The sequence below is a fragment of the Microtus pennsylvanicus genome, chromosome 6 (assembly GCF_037038515.1).
Source record: "Microtus pennsylvanicus isolate mMicPen1 chromosome 6, mMicPen1.hap1, whole genome shotgun sequence".
In the NCBI taxonomy this organism is placed as follows: domain Eukaryota; kingdom Metazoa; phylum Chordata; class Mammalia; order Rodentia; family Cricetidae; genus Microtus; species Microtus pennsylvanicus.
The window spans coordinates 82,979,297-83,001,504 of NC_134584.1; the positions used below are offsets into that span (position 1 = coordinate 82,979,297).

Genomic DNA, 22,208 nt, shown 5'->3' on the forward strand with positions numbered 1-22,208 from the left:
TTGCCTAATGTCTGGCTATGGGTTTTTGTATCTGTTTGTATCAGTTGCTGGGTGAAGCATCTCTGATGACAGGTGGGCTAGGCACCAACATATGCGGTTAATAAAATATCATTAGGAATCATTTCATTATTTTTTGTTGTGGTGGTGGTGGTTCTTGGTTTTTTTTCCAGGCATGTTTGCTTCTATCTTGTATCTCTTGACTGTTCAGCTTCTGGGTGCTGGCCCTCCAGGCAGTGTCAGGGCTGGGCCCTCTCTCATGGTATGGGTTTCAAGCTGGAACAGTTTTTGGCTGGCCATTCAAAAATTTCTGCACCACGTTTACCCCAGCACATCTTGAAGGCAGGAAAAATTGTGGGTCAAAGGATTTGTGGTGAGTTTGGTTTCCCAGTGCCTCCACTGGAATTCTTGCCCGGTTACAGGAAATGGTCACTTTTGGCTCTGTATTTCCCATTGCTACAAGTATTAGCTAGAGTCTTCTTCATAGATTCCTGAGGGATTCCAGGATTCTAGCTTGTTCCAGAGATGCCCCCGATTCCAGTTGTTTCTCCATCCATCCTCCCCTGACACGACCCCTCCTTTTCCTGTTCCTGTCCCTACCTGTCCCCAGTCTACCCATGACATTTATTCTGTTTCCCCTTCCAAGAGAGATTCATGAGCCCCCTCTTGAAGCCCTTGTAACTTAGCCTCTCTGGGTCTGTGGATTGCATTTATTATCCTTTACTTACAGCTGACATCTACTTAGAAGTGAGAACATGGAAGAGTGTTCCCCTTGCTCCATATCCTCTCCACCACGAGATATTACCTGCGTTTTTCATCTTAGCCATTCTAACATGTGTAAGATAAAATTTCAGAGTTCATTTGATTTGCATTTCCCTGAAGGCTAAGGATTCTGAACATATCTTTACGTGCTTCTTTGCCCTTTGAGATTCCTCTCTTGACAATTCTATATTTAGATTCATATCCCATTTTTTAATTGGTTTGTTTGCAACTAGACTCGAGTTCTTTATATATTTTGGAAATAAGCCCTCTATAGTCTTCTGAAGGCTACTGTTTTGTACTATTGATGGTATTGTTTGTCTTACAGAATCATTTCAGTTTTATGGATTCCAGTTATTAATTGTTGATCTTAGTGCCTTGCTATTGGCATTCTGTTCTGGAAGTTGTCTCCTGTGCGAATGTGTTCAAGGATGTTCCCCATATTATCTTCTATTAAGTTTACTGTAACTGGTTTTACATTAAGGTCTTTGACCCATTTGGACTTGTGTTTTATGCAGGGAAGAAGATATGGATCTATTTGAATTCTTCTACATGCAGACAGCCAGTTAAACTACCAGCATTTGTTGAAGATGCTTTCTTTTTTCCATTGTATAATTATAGCTTCTTTGTCAAAAATCAAGTGCCAATACATGTGTGGATTTACATCTAGGCCTTTGATTTGATTCCATTGATCAGCACATCTTTTTATGCCAATAACCATGTTGTTTTTTATTACTATAGCTCTGCAGTAGAGCTTGAAATCAGGGATGGCGATACTTCCAGAAGTTCTTTTATTGTACAAGATTGTTTTAGCTATCTTTGGTTCTTTGTTTTTCATATGAAGTTGAGTATTAGTCTCTCAAGATATGTAAAGAATTCTGTTGGAATTTTGATGGGATTGCATTGAATCTGCAGATTGCTTTTAGTAAGATGGCCATTTTTACTTTGTTAATCTTACTGATCCAGGAGCATAGGAGATTTTTCCATCTTCTAATATCTACTCTAATTTCTTTTATAGAGGTCTTTCACTTACTTGGTTAGAGATACCCCTAGATGTTGTATATTATTTGTGGCTATTGTGAAGGATGTTGTTTTCCTGCTTTCTTTATTAGTCCGTTTATTGTGTGTATGCAGAAAGGCTACTGATCACTGTTTAAATTAATCTTGTATGTGGCTTTTTGCTGAAGGTATTTGCTTTGAATAAAGCAACAAGATAGGCAAACCCTTATCCAAGCTGACTAAAAGTCAGAGGGAGGATATCCAAGTTAACAAAATCAGAAACAAAAAGGGGGACATAGCAACACATACCCAGAAAATCCAAAGAATCATTAGATCAAAGAAGTGAACAATTTTCTCAATAGATACCACTTACCAAAGTTAAATCAAGATTAGATAAAATTTAAATAGAAGCAGTCATTAAAATCTCCCAAGAGAAAGAAAGTCCGGAACCAGATAGTTTTAGTGCAGAATTCTACCAGACATTCAAAGAAGAGCTAATACCAATACTTCTCAAATTATTCCACAAAATAGAAACTGAAGGAACATTGCCAAATTCATTTTATAAGGCCAGAGTCAACCCTGATCCCAAACCACACATAGACTCAACAAAAAAAGAGAATTACAAACCAATTTCCCTCATGAGCTTTATGCAAAAACACTCAATAAAATACTCACATCCAAGAACACATCAAAAGCTCATCCATCATGACCAAGTATGCTTCACCCCAGAGATGCAGGTGTGGTTCAAGACACAAAAATCTGTCGATATAATCCACCATAGAAACAAACTGAAAAAAAAAACCAGATTACTATCTCATTAGATGCTGAAAAGCCTTGGAAAAAATCCAACACTTTTTCATGATAAACATCTTGGAGATTTCAAGGCTACAGGGACACATTGAAACATAGTAAAGGTGATTCACAGCAACCCTATAACCAACATCAAATTAAACGGAGAGAAACTCAAAGTAATTCCACTAAAATTAGGAACAAGACAAGGCTGTCCATTCTCTCCATATCTATTCAATACAGTACTTGAAATTCTAGCTAGAGCAGTAAGCCAACTTAAAGGAGATCGAGGTGCTACAGTTTGGAAAGAAAGAAAAGAAAGTGTTCACAGATGATGTGATAGTATGCCTAAGGAGCCGCAAAACCTCTGCCAGGAAACTCCTGCAGCTGATACTGTTACAATCTCAAATTCCTTATTGCTAACATTGTTGCAGAGGAATCTGATTTATAAGCCAAGAATCTATGTAAACATTGAAACCTGTCCATCGCCAAAGTCTGTTTGATTTATTTTACTATTTCTAAACTTGAGATACGTGCAGACTTCAATAAAGACAATTATAGCATGTCTTCTTTCTGGATAGAAACCATTTTAGTACAATCTGTCCTATATAATTCCAAGTGTAAAACCAGGTCTAACCTGTGCTGGTTATTTGTCAAAACTTGACAGGAGTCACCTGAGAAGAGCCACCATCAGATGGCCTGTGGGCAAGTCCATGGGGGCATTTTCTGAATTAATGATTGATGTGGGGAGGGCCCTCAATTCAGCCATAGTGTTTGTCACAACACGGAATCCCCAATGACATCACTTGTGTCCTTTGCTTACCTACTCTCCTTCCTTCGCATCTCTGAATTCTCACTCTTGTGGTTTAGGTACCACGGCAGTCACACTGCAGGATTCACCATTAGGTTGGGAAAGGAGCGTTACATGCCCTGAGGACTGTTGAGGAAAAGGCAGCTCAGTCACATGGCCTCCGATCTTTCGCGCCCTTAGGAGCACATCAGCACAAAAATGGTTCTTGGGCCTCAATAGTGTATTAAACCAGTGGCATTAGGGACTCCTCTTGGGAATAGGCCATGAGCCCCCAGTGTGGAAAACCCATGATGTGAAGAGCAGTCCTGTGAGAGAGTGCTCGTGAGCCCCTGCAGTATATAAAAGCTGAGGAGTTAGTGAATCCCCCATTAAAGATGGGATGTGAGAGCAAAAATTTGTGTATTAAAGATACACAGTCTCATTAATCCATCTGTTCTGCACTCAGCCCCAGCCCTGTACATGTCTATGTCTTGCTTAGCTAAACTCAATAGCTGATCCAGAGTGTGGACTTCTGATTGATGTCTTGTAGCCCATTAGGGAAAGAGATGGGAAGAGAATCACTGGTACCCTGAGAATTCTCCTGAGAATTCTAGACGGAAGCCGCTGCAACACTTTCTGTTTTCATCAGGAAAGTTACCACCAAGCAATTACCACAATTTGGCTCCGGGTGGTAGTTTTACTCTTCTTGATGGCCGTCTGTTTGGCAACCAGCGCGGCTGTTCCCAGCTTTATTGTGGCACATTGTTTTAAGTGACACAAATGATGCCTCTGTTGGACCCAGGGTGACCATCCGCTTCAGTGTTGTCACAGAGGGCACAAAGAGAAATAGAAAATGGACCTGAGAAAATACAGCGCTACTCCTGGCATGGTTCTCCTTCGGTGGCTGACTGGATGTGTATTCGCCTCCATCTTCAAGTGCATCCGCAGTTAGGAAGAGAAGGAGGACAGGAAGTGAGGCCAGGCTACACAACCTCAAAGTCTCCCCTAGTAACTGACTTCCTTCAGCAAGACTCCATTTCTTAAAGGTTCTAGAACCTTTCAAATCAGTCCTACTAACTGTGGACCACGGATGCAAGCACAATAGCCTCTGGGGATCATTCAGCATTCAAACCGAGTGCCTCTCATGAAAAGGAAGGTATGACATAAGCCGAGTAGTTGGCGTCCAACAGGATATTAGCCCTGTGGCCTTCGGATGCTAGTTAGACATATAACTGGATGTACCTGCATAATTCAGAGATGGCAGTTAGAGAGACAGTTTTAAGGTTCATCCGTATAACATGATGAGAAACTCAAGGAACTCTTTGAACTAGAGAAAGAGGAAGCAAGCAAGCATGGCGCACACCTGCAAACCCCGCATTTGTGGGGCAGAGGATGAAGGACTGGTGCAACTTACAGACCAGTCTGGTCTGTGATGAGTTCCAGATCAGCCTTGGCTAGAACGTGAGACCGTGACTCACACATAATGGAAAAGTAAGAGTGTTTCCCTCTGCCCTTCATGCTTCTCCATCGGTACCTAAGAGACAGAAGGAAAGAGAAGCAGCCTCATGCCTCCTCAAGACGTGCTTTGTTTGCACACACACACACACAAAAGGCTTATCTGGGGAGAGAAACAGATATACAATTACGTTCTTTACTCATCTTTGCTATTGTGAGGGTGCTGTTCACTTTTGTGCAATTCTCACAGGAATCCTATGGGAGATATGAACACTCTCATTTTGAAAGGAAAAAGTTTTGACTTTGGGGAGCTAGAGAATAAGGAGCTGGGCTCTCCTCTTTCATGTCTTTCCTGCCTACATTTTTATATGCACTGTGCCCTGGTATCAGTATCTGCCTCACATCCCTGGCTGCTTAGAAAATGCAGTAGGCTACAGTCTAATAATGGAGCACATGGGCATCTGGTCTGACTTAGGAGTTTCAGAGCAGAGCCCAGAGCCAGAGTGGGGCATCCGCATGGCTTGGCTTCCTGCTCCACTAGGGAGGTGAGAGGTAAAGATGGTCCAGCCCATTACTCTCTGCTGATACTCACCAAGAGGCAAAGAAGCCGTAGGGCATGACCATTCATTCCGTCTTCCGTGAGAGTCTATCATTATCAACTCCAGGAACTTTTAATTAGAGGGTGACACTGTGAAGGGTGACATCTGAAAATAACGGTAGCAGTATTTCAGTGATCACTCTTCACCTGTTTACAGGTACATAGGCCCATCCACTCATGTCGGGAGGTCAGAGAAGAAGGCCAGTGCAGGGCATAGAATTCTGGAGCTCCCTAGAGCCTTAGCTGCCCTTGCCTGTGTCTTCCTCACGAGTTCTGAGGTAATGGGTACATAAGGCCACTCTAGGTGCTTATGAGAGTGCTAGGAACCTGAACGCAGGCTGTCATTCTTGGGCAGCAAGTTCTTTCACCACTGAGCTAGCTCCCAAATGGGGTTTCCTTTACATGTCTTTTAAATAAGCAGCAATGGACATTTCCGCTTGTCTCTGCCTGGAGAAGACAATGTTAGTGCTTGTGTTCTCTTCCTGCCGTGGGTTTGCCTGGCACTAGAGCTTGGCTCTGTCTGCATCCATCATCTGCTTACCCTCCCTTTCCTTTCCTCTCCTGCCATTGAACATCTTCACCTCACTGCGTCCAAGTCAAACTTCACGTACACATCTCTGAAGAACATGGCTGTACCAGGTTTAGCCTCTTCCACATTCCACAGCCTGTCCTCTGGGTACACTCCCTTACCAGTTACACAAAAACCCTCCTGGCATGCTCTCTGTCCCTCTATCCTCTGCCAGGGCACTGCTTTGTGTGTATCTCTTGCCTCCATTCCTCTCCCTCCCTTTTCTTCTCCTGCTCCGTATATTTCATGCTCAGCTGTCACACATCCTGTTACTATGCCCTTCCATTCCCAATGGACACGTCACATTTTTTCCATCATGAAAGAAGGGAAATCTATTTAGCTCAGGGAAGACTATACTTTTAATACTGAAGAACATTCCTGAAGCACCCGCTTTAAATCCCAGTCTCAAAGAACATGAGGAAGAAGGAAAAATACAGAGCAAACCTCAAATGGATACATCAAATTCATCTCAACATGACTTACATACACTAAAACAAACAAAGAAACAAAAGAACAACAAGAACAGAAAACAGTGTCCATTCACTTTTTTTTTTTTGATACACACAAGACTAACATCACTATTTCACCCTAGTGTTTCTCCTTGGTCCTTTACTCATTGATAGTATTTCTTTCTTGACCAGATCCAAATTCTCTCCTTTCTAAAATCCAAAAACTAAAACCAATTCTCTGACAAGAGCCTGGTGTAAGTAATTTACTTAAAACTCATTCTATCTCCTCCTTCTCTTTCTATGGCCACTCCTACTATATGTTCACGGATGATAGTTCCGAGTGCATGTGCTTTCTTTATCAGACAGTCTGTGCACACCACCTGAAAACATGAGCACTCAAGTGTTTCCCACCCCAAGAAGACAGCACTTTTATGTATTTTATGATAAAAACATCAAAAGGAAACTAGAAAGTGGTATCAAGAAAAGTTAAATTATTTTAACTAGTAGGTCAATTTTAGTTCACTTAAATTCCCAGAATTGTGTCCAAAATAGTTTGAAATAACAAGAACCACACTAAAGACCAAGTAGAAGGTCAACCTGCTTGGAATTCTTTTAAATTTCCATTTACCTATTATATTTTGGTGAACTGTTACTTGTGTGTTTAGGAGAAAAAATATAACCTCTGGAACATTGCATCTCTATGTCTTACCTGAGTGATCCCAGGAAGCATGTCTAAAGGGTTCCCAGTCTTGACAGGAAAGGGATGCAGTTTATTTAAATAAGGGATGGGGATCAAAGCCTCTACCCATTGCTTGACCATGGTCTGGAGATGGTTAAAGTCCATAAAAATCAATGATATTTCCATTTTGGTCACCTGTAAGGAACAAATACGGCATCTAGAAGGAAAGATCGTTCTCTTGTGAGAGCATGAGCTACATGCATTGTTCTCTGCGGCACACACTTCCTGTGCATTCCCAGGAGACTAGAAACACTGCCTAACATTTTATCCACATTCAGTCTCAAACATTCTTCCCAAGCCAATGAATCATCTTATCGTGAAGGTTATCCCTCTATTCTGTTAGGAAAGGGTCCCTAGCCCCAGTTAACTTGTATCTCCCTGGTCCCCTTGCACTGGTGTCCTCTGACTTGCAACAATCCTCTCCATAGAATTCCATGACCAGGAATTCACGCCGTGCTTCTTGAACAAAAATCCCACTTTCTCTGAGGGTTTCACTTAAATAAGCAAAGCTGATTCATTCTTTGGAAACAAACTTAACTATGCTTATTGTTATAAAATAGATAATTCATATTCTGATGAAAACATTAGGTAAAAATGAAATTGTATCTTCCAAGTCACTTTCTTTGAAGATTTCAAAATATTATTTTTATATGTATTTACTTTTATGCATTCATCTATGTGTGTGTACAGGCACACACACACACACATACTCACACAGTCCAAAAAAGCCTAATGGATCTCCTAACACATAACATCAGTGCTGAAAATCGGGCTCAGATCATCTCTAGAGCATCAAGTGCTCCTAACACTGAGTCATCTCCCCAGCCCTAGAACAGACCTGTCCTTAGAACTCACAAGTTAACACTACATTCTAAACTCACACATGGAATTGCATTCAAAAGAAGAAAGCATTTTAAATGTGGCTGGTGGCCCCCATGGCTGGCCATAAAGATTTCCCTTACCTCTGGGTCAATAGAAATTACCTCATCCTAGATACTGTTTATTAAATTTGCATGTACATCTAAATATCTCCACACTTGTTACACAGTTCTGGAAGTCTTCTCTTAGTATTCTAACTATAACCCAGAAGTCTGAAGAGTCTGGGAAGATCGTTTGTCATCAGGCGTATGCGCAGGTGTGGTTCAGGTCTAGCATAGTCTTTGTGTCTGCCTGGAGTCATCCAGTCTCACGAATCTGAGATAACTTGAGAAAAATATAAGCAAACAAACTTCTCTCTTTTCCTGAGACTATGATATAAATAAAACATGGACCAGAGAAATTATGTTTTCAGAAGGCTTTCTTTTAATTGTTGTGTAGACACTCAGGGAAAACTTTATTTCCTTCAGGACAGTTTTATTGTTTAGATTCAAATGGAAGATTCCTTTGAAAAGTACTTTTAAACATGAGGGTATTTGGCTGTCTCGTTGCCTGTAGCATCTCCAAAGTTCTCATGGGTACCCAGCATCCATCACATCCATTTTACACTAATGTGACAAATTCAACTCTTATACAGTTCTGAAACTGGGAGCTAAAGCATGGTTCTCTATAAATATTGATTCATAACTGACTACTGAGCCAAATAAAGCTCTTTAAGCCATTGGTTTTAAAATAATGAGTCATAATTTCAGGATGGCATTTCCACAGCTCCAAACTTAATGCAGGTGATTAAATGTGAAATGGTCTCTGTTTGCTGGTCAGAAGACAAGTTTTTCTTTTCAATTAGTTTTAATTTCTGATTCTTTTCTTTAGGGATCCTGAACTAGTATAGCAGTTAAAGAAATATAATATCAAGTAGCAAAACTATTAATGAATAATAATTCCCAGAGGCAAGCAAAGCATCCAAACATTCGGTGCAGAGTTCTGAATGATTTGAGAGAATACCTGTGGTGAGTGGCTACGACCTCCACATTCAGAAAGAACTGTTAATAACAGAAAAAAAATGAGGAACCAAGCAAATATTATCAGGTCATGCATACTGGGTTTTGTTTGAGGAGTCTTCTATTCCTTGTAGGTAGCAATGTACTTAAAAGTGAAACACATCTTTTACTTGTTCCTATTCTTAAGTGGTTGTTTTGACAGGGATTTGAAGATTATTTTATAGCTTCATATTTATCAGGTGCCCTTAAATGTCTGATCATGTTGCATTCCCCCTGGGGACATCACCGAGATTTGCTTTCATGATGCTCCAGAGTTGCTGCTAGCTAGCAATAATGGCGCTGATTTGTCAGGGTGCCTGGAGAGGCAGCCACTAATTACCATAAACTCTTGGTGAAGTGCTTTCTAATATTATCACTGAGAGCCTCCTTTACATTCTGCACAGGCAGAGTCTGTAAAAATCCACTGGTGTCCGTGAAGAAGTGTCCATTTGTGCTATTCTTGGCAGGAGTGGGGGAGGCGGTCCCAAGGCCACCTGTCTGCTCTTTCCTGCATCGCTGCCTTCACACATCAAGCAGTTTCGTGGCCAGACCACTTTGAATTCCAGCCGAGTAATATGATGACTATATGGGAGGCATTTTTAATGCATTACTCTAATCTCTAGAGATAGAAGTTAATAAGCAACAAATTAATTTGATTATAAAATTGCCCTTCCGAAAACAAAATGCTTTGGCTTAGTAATGTTGACTCGGAAAGCACACACAGCCTGTAAAATATCAAGTGTTTCCTTGAGTTGCAGGGGTGTGAGTCGGGAGTGCAATCTGATCTAAATTAGCACTCTGAACTTGGAGTAAGGACCATTATTAGGAGACATTTTCTCACCCCAGTTTTAAATGTTTCTGTTGGTCTGGGTGCTCTATTCTTGAGTTGTGCCTATTTATAAACATCCTCAGTAGGAAAGCAGGCATTTCTGCACTTCATGCTCAAAAACTATAGAGAATATTTGAACCTGCACTTACAGTCAGAACTTAACCTGTGCATAGTAATAAATGGATAGATAGGTAAATACATGATAGATGATGATAATGATGATGAAGAAAAGGAAGAGAACGAAGGAAGAAAAATGAATGAAAGGAAAGAAGAGAGAGATAAAAGGAGAGGGGGAAGATTTCAATGGATACATGTTTTTCTAAGGATTTTCTAAATATTGAAGAAGCAGAATGTCAAAGTTAAGAGATAACCTTCACTTTAAACCCAGACAAGTTCAGTTTTAATAAGAAGGACATATTAGTAAGGATGACATTTAGCAAATCTCTCATGCAATGGGACAAAATCAGCCGAAGGCTAATTGGGCAATGTTGCACAAGGGAAACACAGGCTATCTCAACAGCATTACAGACAGAGCATGTGGCAGCCTGGGGACTGAGAACTCCAGTCTGTTCAGAGCCAAGTTCCCAGGAATTGAATCTTTAACTCCTTTGAGGCTTCAGCCTCAGCCCCAGACTGTTCTTGCCAAGTTCTATCCTGAGCAAGGACACAGAATTAGGTCCTATCGGGACCTCTGAGAAAGCCTTGTATTGGTCCAGCCCTCAACAGCTCCTGCTATTGATGTTCGTAAGGCCAGATGAGTTGCTGGTACCTGAAAGGTTAGAAGATACCCAAGTTCTCTAAACTAACACACGCATCCTCGTATCATCAAGCAGATCGTTAATGTGAGCATTTCAGTCATAATATCGAGCCAGTGTTGAAGCACGTAAAAAGGGGGTGAAATTCCTATAACTTGTACATAACAAAGTTTTGATCAGCTTAGGAGGATTTGCATAATTAGTGAAGGGACAGGTAATTTAGAAGTGTCCCTCATCTGGAATAAAGGAAGTCCCATTCAGTAACATATAAGGGAGGTTACATAAGCCATAAGTCCAAATGTTTAATGATGTCATAAACTGTCCAGGGCTGCGGCTAACAGCCAAAGATCCAGATGAGCCTTTTTCTCTGGATACGTCATAACAGGATGTAATCAGTGAGGAGATCTTAGACGTTATCTTCATCCAGATCAGGCGGGTCCTTCAGGACAAGTCCAGCAGCACACCAGTTCGTCCCTCAGAGGCACAGAGTTCTGAATGGCGATAAAGCACGCTCCCAGGGGGATTATCATTCTGTAACTAGAGCACCAGATCCTCGCTGCATACTGGGAAATGTCAATCGAGGGGGAAACCTGATGTCGGAGAAACTATATTTTAGAATTCTCACAGGCTCCAAAGCCATAGGCCGTACATGTCATCCAGATGGAAGGACAGATCTGCATTGAGCCACAAACAAAGAAGAATTGTTGAGGATTCCCACTACTGTCGAAGAGAGCAGTGTAGGGCCTCATATGAGAAATGAAGGACCAGTTATACCTAACTGCCCCTTGCAGGCCTGCTGTGGGGAGGCAGGTCTCCCAGGGAACCATGGGAGGTGGCCACTTTGCCAAGGATCCAGGCACTGTGCTGCTACACGAGCAGGCTCCCAGTCTGCTCAGCTTCTGCCACTGTGTTTCGCTCTCTCTCCTCCTTTTCTCTGCTGTAAAATGCCCTGCTCTAGTGGGCAAAGTCCGGAAACATCAAACAGGTGTTTTTGCCCCAAATATCAGGGGGCTCAGGCTCCTGCAGCTTCCCCAAGTGAAAAGTGGAAGGCTTTAATAGAAGACCCAATAATCCTGTATAATAGGAGAGGAGGGGAACTCATCTCAGCTGAATGAGATAGAGCCATTTCAGGTGATTTTAAAACTGTATCATCTGAAAAGGATGGTCTCTCCTCTGCGGCATCATGAAAAGAAAGTAATTCAGCACTGATCCAGCTTTCTCATCCTCAGGGCCTTTTATCCCTATTTTTTTTTTTGACATCCTCCTCCCTAGTATCTCACGTCTGGCAATCTGTTTATGGGTAGAGTGACCAGATTTACAAGAATGTTGAATTATAATTAAATCAACTTTTTGTTGTGAGTCTAAACAATCACCAATCAAATTCTACCATGCAAAGTCATTAATATGAAAGTCATGTGGCCTTTGTAGGTGAGAGTCTGTCTTTAAACCTTTATCTACCTACACATTTCCATGTCTGTAAGTTTATAGCGCCGTCTTCAGGGACCCAAGGGCAGAGTTTTAGGGTGAACGACAAAGGATCCCTCTAAGCGCCACAGCAATACGTTACAAACCCAAGAGAGACTGCAGAAGCAAAGGAAGCATCTAAACGAGCGCATCTCAGCCTTGCTGAATCTGTGGCCCTTTACCACAGTGCTCATGTTGGGGTGACCCCAATTATAACATTATGTTTGTTGCTACTTCATAACTGTAATTTTCTACTGTTCTGAATCTTAGTGTCAATCTCTGTGTTTTCCTATGGAAAGGTTATTCAACTCCTACAGGGGACATGACCCATCGGTTGAGAACTGCTGACCTAAAGGAAAAACTGTGCCCTCAAGAATTCTACCACCCCAGGACTGCGGAGATGGCTCAGAGCTTAAGAGCACTGGCTGTTCTTCCAGAGGTCCTGAGTTCAAGTCCTCACAACCACTTATAGTAAGATCTGGTGCCCTCTTCTGGTGCGCAGGCAAACATGCAGACAGAACACTATACATAATAAATAAATAAATGTTTTTAAAGAGTGAGAGAAAGAATTGTGCTATCCCATGTTTTACTCTGATGTCTCAGCTCCTCCTTCAGGCTGACTTCTTTTATTTATCTATATATTATGGCAGCACTTCTCCTGTACTCAGGTGTCTCTGTTTGGGTGCCATTTTGACCTGGACCACAGGTTATGCTCCTTAGAGAGAGGAACAAGAGGTCAGAAGATAAGGCAATAGAAGACAGAGAAGATAAGGTCTGGAGTCTGGAGCTCTTGTTCAAGCTATGTCTTATATCAAGCAAATGTATTAAGATGTATGACACCTAATATACTCTTTCCTGGAGAGAAATGGGACAGAGTCAGTGGCAGGCTAATGGAGCAAAGGGAACACAAGTTATCTCCAGGGCATTACAGACTGAGCACACAGCAGCCATGGGACTGATAACTCCAGTCTCTTCTGGAGGAAAAGTCAGCTTCCCACGAACTGAACCCTTGACTCCTTTCCTGCTCCAGTCCCAGCCCCAGATTGGCCTTGCCAGATTCATTCTTGGCAAGGACACGGAACTACATCCTTTGTGTCCTTTCATCAGGATCTCTGAGAACGTCCTGGATTGGTCCAGATCTCAACAGCTCAGCAGCTAGGAGTTTGCATGGTCTGTGTGATCTCCGGGATGACCACTTGCTGTTGGATCATTTGGTGTGCTCCTGCCTGAGGAACACTATTTCCATCATCCTCAGTGTGCCTGTAGTTCTTTCCCTGGGGGAGGTCCCATGAGAGTTCTCTCACATTCTAGAGTCTGAGCAAAGCATTTCTCTAATTTAGGAATCTATACCTACAAATATGTGTGTATAACAACAAAGTAATAGACACCATGAACTTGAGAGAGGATAGGAGGGAAAAAGCATGGGGTGGGTTGGCTGGAGCAAAGGGAAGGGGGGAAATGATATAATTACATTGTATTTTAAGATGTAACTATAAAAAGAACATTTGCTGCTCTTTCCAGAGACCTGGTTTCTGTGCCCAGTGTTCACATGGTGCCTTCCAGCCATCTGCAAGTGCAGTTAGGCCTCACTGAGCTCCAGGCTGGCACAGGACACCTACACACACACGCAAGCAAACACTAATGCACATGAAAAAAAGGAGATAAATCTTTAAAAATTAAAATTTGGGCTAGAGAGTTGGTTCTGAGGTGAAGAAGTTCTGCTCACCCAGAGGACCTGGGTTCAATTTCCAGAACCCACATGGTCACTTTCTAATGCTGTATCTCCAGTTCCAGAGAGCCAACGCCTTTTGCTGGCATCTGTGGCCAACAGGTGTGCACATGTTACACATGTGTACATGCAGGAGAAACATCCAAACACACAGGATAAAATATTTTTGATAAAAACAAAATAAAATCTAGTTTACCAGACATTTAGGGAAAAGCGGAACAACTAATCAAATTACTTGCAGATTTGAGAACATGAATTACGCCAGGGCAAAATTTTCAATGAATCATGTGATTAGACAGTCTGGTTGTCTCTGGTTATAATGCTTAGATCCCGGTGGACAGGGAGATGAGCGTGAGGCACACACACACCACAGACTCAGTGTTTCAGACTCTACTCTGTGGACTGACCATGACAGTCATCAAATGTGACCACGGGTGGTGTCAGAACCTGGGCAGAAATCCGCATATGTGGTTCTCAGGGAGCGCATGTGCTTAGAAGGGGCACAGCTGTGGAGCCTAAGTAAAGTCCACTCTCCGATGACAACCTGTGAGTGTGGCCACATTCAGGAGGAGCCGAGAGGCAACCGCTTCCTACCCATTGACTGGGATTGGGATTTAAATGATGTATCTTAGATTTATCATGACTAGAACTGCCTTTAAGTGAAATAGTCTTCTCTTGCACAGGCCCTACCTGATCTGAGAAATTAAATCTTTTGTCTCCTCTGTTTTCAGACAACAGGGTGTAGCAATAGCCCTGGCCCTGTAAGTAGACGAGCTGAAGACAAAATAATGTACGGGCTGAGCTAACGAAGGTCTCTGAGTGGTATTTTCATAAACTAATAACATGGCTGGCAAAGATGACATGTCAGGTGCCTCATTCCTTTCAAAGACCAAACCATGTCAAGAAATCACTTCACAGCTTTAAATACATTTTACCCAGATACCACACCAGACAAGGCAGACTTACTGTGCCAACCACATCCTCCCGTCTCCCCGATCCTCTGTTCCGTTCCGTCATGCTTGCATTTCCCAGTGATGCATTTACCAGATCATTTTATATGACCTTTCCCGTCATTTCATCTTATTCTTATTGTCTTGTTTAGTGGTGCCATTATGCCCACCCAATTCTTCCTTCTGCATGTAGCTCTAACTTCTATAAGCATCACCACTGTGGTTTTTTTCCTCCGGTCAATCAAAGGGAATATCGTCTTTAACAATGTTTGTCCATGTAGTACAGAGAAAAGAACACAGATGTACATGAGGCTGCTTAGCACAAAACTTTCGGATGCAGATGTGTTGCGTAGGCTGATGGGTGTGTTATAGATGGCTATACTTGCTGCTCTGCAAACTCTCTTCTGTTTTCTCCTCTGCTCTCGTCCTCCCTGTCAACAGCAGCCAGATCCAGGGAGCGCTGAGCGAGTCCGATGACCCAGAGACAGGCCGTCTAACTGAGGACAAGCCAACGTCTCGACACTTCTACCCCGTCGCCCTCCTCCTCGTCAGCTCCCACCTGCTCGTTGTGTGGCTCATTTTAAGTCTCGCGTTACTCTTAGCCAAATACCAGTAAATTTTATGCTGTGTTCCTTCCTTTTCTACAAACGACAATGGACTTTAATTCTGGGGACAATGTTGTAATATTTCTACACTTTCAGATTCACAGAATTTAAAAAAAAAAAGGCGATCAAAGGAAATGTTTAAATTGTGGTTTTGTTTGTTTTTCCTAAAACCTAGAAGGCAAGAAGTGCCATGCATTGAGTGAATTATTTTGCTCTTTTGTTCACGGAAAAGTGTTTTCCCACTGCTAAGTAGCTAAAGACGCATTTTAAAATTACTGTCTTTGGAACAAGACAAAGAATAGCATCCTGAAAGCTTGAAGAGCTGAACCTCCCCTTCCCCCATCATTTATTAAAGAAATTAGGACTGACATTGTGCAACAGTAAAACCCCCGAGACAATCTGGGGGGCAGGAGGTTCCAGACTCTCTTTCCACTGTGCTAATAACATAGTTGCGATCAGCTGATAGACGTGTGTCCCCTTTCCGACTCTGCCCTCCCGTCTCTTTGTCATCGCTGCTTTTAATCTTCTTGTGTCAAGTAACTTTATGGAAAGAATGGCTATTTATGTTTTGTAATTAAATTAACCTATTTCTAACTATTGTTTGTGTTAATTTGGCTTTCAGACTACTTTTCTATTCTTTTTAACAAGGACTCATTTGTGTCTTGATGCGCCATTTTTTCCGCACCTGTGACTTTTGTACTGTGGTTGAGGCGCGCTCCTCCTTCATGACACTGGTGTTCGGAGCAGGCTGCTGAGAAAGCCATCTGCTCTCTTCACCGCATAGCTAAAGTGACCAAGTTGAATAGGAACGAACTTCCTTTTAAAAATCTATAGGGCCAGACTTAATAAATTAAATGCCTTATTCCTAGAGCTGCATCCTTAGGGCTACATGTAGACTTTAATGTGTTTTAAGGGATAGTTAATTTGTGGAAAAGTTATACAAAGGCAGATATATTTATGAAATTAAAGCATAGCTGTATTGTGAAGCAAATTATATTTAAAGAGTTTATCAAAAGTTAAATATCTGTTAAGAAACTTAATCCTATCTTTCCGAAGGCAATAATGGTATTGGGCCTGGCCTAGGATTTAATTTTGTAAGATGTATCATCACTTGTGGGTAAAAAAAAAATGTAGAGTTGAATCTTTGTTATTTTTACTTGGACTGTTGCTGAAACTCTGCATTGACCAAATAAAGCATATTTCTTTATTCTCTGTTTCATGAAGTTGTACTTTCTGCCCTTTCACCAGAGAAGGATGCCGCATAGAGAACGTACTGAAGAATATCAAATGCAGAAGGTATGCTTTCAACATGCTCCAGCTGCTGGCTTTCCCCAAGTGCTACCGACCTCCAGAAGGCACTTACGGAAAAGCTGACACCTAACTCTCCCAGCATGGAAACAAACAGGAGCACAGATACATTGCGGTTGGAAGATCTACACCTCTGCCTTTTTTGTTTTTTATTGTTATGAGTTTTTGGAGCGAGGTACTTATGGGTGTTGTTCATATCCAAGCCAATACATCACTCAGAAAGCGACCCAGCACCACTATGTCCAGTCTGTCTTTCTCTTTCGTGTTAACTCTTACTGGTTGAGTTTAGTTCAGAAACTTTAAGGAACTAAAAGTGCAAAGAAATTTAAGAATAGTGTCTGCTGGTGCCCAAGTAAAGATCCTCGGCAGCTTGAATTTCATTTGGGGAAACCCAGAGACACGAGAGACATATGTATGAGGTGTTCCATGACAGTGCTCTTAGTGTGTGAGTTTGCAGTCTATCATAGGTCAATATATGTGGAGTGGAGAACCCTGTCACATACATGAGTCATAAACAGTGATAAATTTACACAGTAATTTTCAGCTAATTGGGATTTCAGATCCGTCCTTATGGTAAAATACCCCTATATGTAAAATTGCTAACATTCCAAATTACTGGTTTCCTTAGAGACCAACCACATTGAATAAGATCATCATTCAAAAAAATTAGCAAATCAAGGCAGGTTGCTCAGTTAGATGACTTCAGAAGAGCAATTACAGCCACCCTTATATCTGTCTCTTTGAAACTTCCTAAGCCGCCACTCCCGCCTTCTGCAGATGGCTACACTAGCTATGCATGAACCGTCACAGAGAGAGTCCAATGGAAATTAGGATTTATCACTGGAAGGCACACTTAGAGTAAAGCGATCTGAAAGAAAGTCTGTATTCTTCGCATCCTCACCAGTGGGAAGTACTGTGCAAGCCTGTGTCTCCTCTGAGGCCACCAGAAATTTCCAATACACAATGAATTTTGTCACTTCATCCAAAGTTGTACTTTATGTCTTCACAGGTGACACAATAGCTGTTTGCCTAAGATGCTTCTTGTGCAAGCTTATCAGATAGATCTCCAGTCCCGTGCTGAGTATTTCAAAAGTCTGAGAATAGATGATAACCCCCTAAGGCTTCTACATGGGATTATCCCTTTCTTACTTTGGCTAATGGCCTATGGCTTTTGCCAAAGCAATTACCAAACTATTTGAAGCCTTTAAAAATGGAAAAAATGCATCTAAATATGGAAATAATTATCTAATGTTCTGAGAGCTAGTCTCCATTTCAGTGATTTAATGTAATCTTTAATTGTTTGATTTTTTAGCTAGGTGGTAGGATTTGTGGCTATTCTCATTACTGTGTTGAGCTGAAGACAGTCGTGATGACAGAAGCTTGTCTAGCTCTGAGCTGTTCTTTTATTTTAAGTGGTGATATTCATCCCAGGACATCTCATGTGATGTTTTTAGCTCAGAAATGTTTTATAAACAATAATTGTTTATATATTTTTATAAATTACCATCTTAACTAAAATATGCTAAATATTTATTAACTGGAAAGGCAATAGTAAGGTTTTCCAGTTTTGTATGACATTTCATAAGACATATTTTTCTTTGTCAACAAATGCTAATACAGAAATATCAAAGGTGGACCTGACTATACTGTACCTGCAAATGAACGTTTATTCGTTGACAGCATTGCCATCATTTCCATTGGGAATCTTATGCATCCTTTCTTAGTTCCTAAACATGATTGTGCTTCTCCAAATGCACTCAGACAACCACTTCATGACTTTCTGAATCAAACCATAAATGAAATATTTTAGAAACTCCCTTGTACAAACGCAGGTGCCGTCATGGAGTTCTCTCAGCTCCACCATACTGTTCTCCCCGTGTTCTCACTGAAAAGCTGCAACGCCTGCATGTCTAGGGAAAGCACACTGAGTCAAACAATTTATCAAGAAAACGACATTTCTAAACAACGCAGTCTTCTTTCTCACAAATAAAATTTTCTCCTACTTTCATCAAATGCAGGTATCAATTCTGGGTTAACTATTTACAGAACCCTGGGAGAAACATGTTAAAAGCACAAAAACCGAAGCCATGATTGTTAACCATAAGTCTAGAGTGTACATCTGTCTTCCAGACAGCGAAATATACCCTCGAACCATCTGACTGAACCAGGGTTATTTTGTGTGTACCAGTTCACTAAATTCCCACCTCAGCTTTTCCTCCTATGTATTGCCGTGAGTTTAAACACAGTTTTTCTTCCTACATATTACCGTGAGTTCACCCACACACCGCTTTTCCTAACACTGTGGTCAGTCTGGTAAGCCAGCTGAGCCCTGGTAACTGCATGAGGTGGCTGATGAAGGATGTAAAATCTGCCCACTCCACAGTCAGGGCGATTCTCCATGTGCCACTAGGCACTCATGATGCTGCTGCTTCCTACAAACAGGAAGTCTTAAAGGCTGCCACTGACTGCATGGCACACCCACCCTTCCACATGTTAAGTAGTTTTCATAAAGTAGAACTCAGAATGGCAAAAGGGAGAAAACGTGATTTTTTTTCTCTAATCAGATCAAATCCCCCCCTCTGCAGAGATACTCTGCAAGAGACATTCTCCGGGTTGTGCCCAAACTGGCACTAACGGATGCGTGAGAAGTGGTCGTTGAGTCTTCAGGAATGGTACAAACTGGTTGCTGCACAGTGGCATAGCTATCCATAAGTCATCAAATGAATTTATTAAAAGTAAAGATGACAATCAAAGCTTAGAGCGTCCTAGATTTTTAAAAATCAAATTCTGCAGTTTATCCCGCTTCTAAGTGTAGTTGGCTCTGATGGTTCTGTGTGGTGTGAATGCTGTATTGATAACGCGCACCTGTGAATCTCCTGAATCCACATTTAAGAACGCAGCGTTGGTATCTGGAAATCAGCCAGTGTGGGAATATTTATACCGCAGAAACTGGCAAATGCTACAGACTAGGATATTTACATCCTGAAACACCAGTGGTTAAGCAGTTACCAACTAGTGCATGGCTCTGAGTCACTAGGACAGTTTCTCAGAAAATATCAGAATGTTGAAGGGAGGTTACAATTATTAGGATGGTTTTACATTAAAGTAATCTGTAATCAGGTTATTATAATTTTATGTTCGATGTCTTCAACTTTAAGGAAACAGGCATGTGTATACACGAAAGTGGAAACATATTTTTATAATCAGTTATTAAATTAGAGGACCAGTTTAAAAACTATCAGCAGTGTGCTGCAGGTGGCCTTATTGTAACTAACACGTCAGGACTAAAGTCAGTAAGTGGAGAGTTAATTATAATATAACCACAGTACGCTTCATCTCAATTTCTAAGTGTATGATTGTGGCATTGCTGACAGGAAAGCGGAATCGTATCAGTTGTTCAATCAAGTATTCAATGTTTACTAAGTTGATCACAGCTGAAACGTAGACTGATCAGGTAAAGTAAGCACTGACAATATGCTGTCACAGCCCAGATATATGAATTTGATTTTCAAGTGACATATTATTCTAGTTCAATAAGAGGGACACAATTTGTAATCTTTCATGAACCAAATTAACTTTGGGGAAAGTTTGAGGCAGGCTTTCTCTTTTTAACACACATTTCAGAACCTTGTTTGAGACTCTGATCAGCAGGGTGGAGGGAAGCAGGCAGAGTGGGCACAAAACATCCCTGCTATCTAGAAGCTGTATAACAATGTACTCTACTCACAACTGAAAAAAAATATTCAATTTGCTAAGAGCTTGCACAATTGATTGAAAGGTTTAACATAAATTCATCTATCCCACTTCCAATCGGTGTAAGCTATGACCCATATTTATGATATTAACTTTTTAAGTAAAATGTCCTTGTATAGATTATCTTTTATTTCTCTGACAACTTGAAATTAGATGTTTTCTCTTTGCATCTTTCCACATAAAGATGCAAACTATAGCACACACTGTCTTTAAAAATAGAAAGATAAAAATCAACATTTTAGATAAAATACAGTCTGCCCATTAATATTGATTTAAGAAACAGAAATTTTCACTCTGTCTTTCTGAGCAATGGGACATGTTCATTTCTCTTTGAGTTTTATTTCTAAGACTATAAAATACATCAATTATGCATCTGATTGAAGAGGACAAGACGATGCTTAACTAGAGAAAGAGACACATATAAGATAATATAAATCCCTTGAATGGTGAATCCAATTGCTCTTCCTGAATTTGAATTTTTACTCAGGCATGTGTATTTTAAAAAATGAAGTTCAGACTTTAGTTCTAAAGAGCATAGACATATATATTACCTAAGTGAAATAAAGAGCATAGACATTAGTGTAAATTTGCAACTTGTAAAAATGCTTCTCTCCATAAGCCATATGCTGTAGGTACACAGCAGTACACTCTGTCTCTCTGTAAGAGCAGTATTTAAAGATGAAGGTACATACCATTCTGCATAGGAAGAATTTCTACAGACATTTTAAATTATTTCCCTGTAATGAAAGGCACAGTGTAGCAGAATGTCTTTTGTGATGGTGGTGTTCATCAGTAGGCTCTAGACTCAAATTTGGCCAGTATGTCTATAATATCTTTATAATTATTGAAATTATTTATGTTGGGCTGGAGAGATGGCTCAGAGGTTAAGAGCATTGCCTGCTCTTCCAAAGGTCCTGAGTTCAACTCCCAGCAACCACATGATGGCTCACAACCATCTGTAATGGGGTCTGTTGCCCTCTTCTGGCCTGTAGGAATACACACAGACAGAATATTGTATACATAATAAATAAATAAAGAAATAAATAAATATTTTTTAAAAAGAACCATGAGCACCCAAATTTTAAAAAAAGAAATTATTTATGTCACCATCAACACCATAACCTATCTGTGTTGAAGACCCTGCACACTTTTCAAAATGCAGAACTGTCATGGATCTGCATATGCCACCCCTTGTTCATGTATTTTCTTCTGTGATCATTTTGTCTTTTAATGCATTTTCAGATTCTTGTGTTATTCATTTGAATGGTTGACCTTTCTTTTTATATTAAATGTATATCCTAGATGAACCAATAATTCATATTCCCAGGAAATGCACCTTAGATAGATAGATCATCTTATATTAGCATTTGAAGGAATATATCATTCATCTTATTTTGTGTAAATCATATTCATTGTGCACTGTATGTATATTTTTGTTGAAATAAATATGGTTTTATTTTTATGTTTCTGTCTTTTCCTCCCCATTATACATATTTTTTTTATTTTTATCCATGTAACAACATTTAAACTTTAATGAAAATAGCAAAAGGATAGCACAAACAATATTTCGAGGAGACTAGATCTCACTTTTGTTAGACCACAAAAACAATGCATGTTTTATGTTGATGACAAGTTAGTCTAGTTTTGCTGGCAGAGTGGGCTTTCATGGTCATTCTTTTTAGGGGAGCATCAAACACAACCCCCAGAGTCAAAATACAGCTATGGTGATTCTATACTAGGGGATCATCAATAATTA

At 40.7% G+C, this 22,208-nt stretch overlaps 1 protein-coding gene across 13 annotated transcripts in view; it reads left to right on the forward strand.

Moving 5' to 3' along the window:
* Inpp4b (inositol polyphosphate-4-phosphatase type II B) overlaps nt 1–21,914 on the forward strand; it is a 757,204-nt gene extending 735,290 nt beyond the window's left edge. For 10 of the 13 annotated variants that reach the window (XM_075976561.1, XM_075976557.1, XM_075976567.1 and 7 more), the window contains one exon: nt 15,228–15,985. In XM_075976561.1, the coding sequence (XP_075832676.1) occupies nt 15,228–15,402 (175 nt within the window). In that variant the 3' untranslated portion in view covers nt 15,403–15,985. Of the gene's footprint in view, nt 1–15,227; nt 15,986–16,639 lie in introns of those variants that run through there. The other 3 variants (XM_075976565.1, XM_075976570.1, XM_075976564.1) reach the window with 3 other exon arrangements.
* Nucleotides 21,915–22,208: the final 294 nt, after the last annotated feature.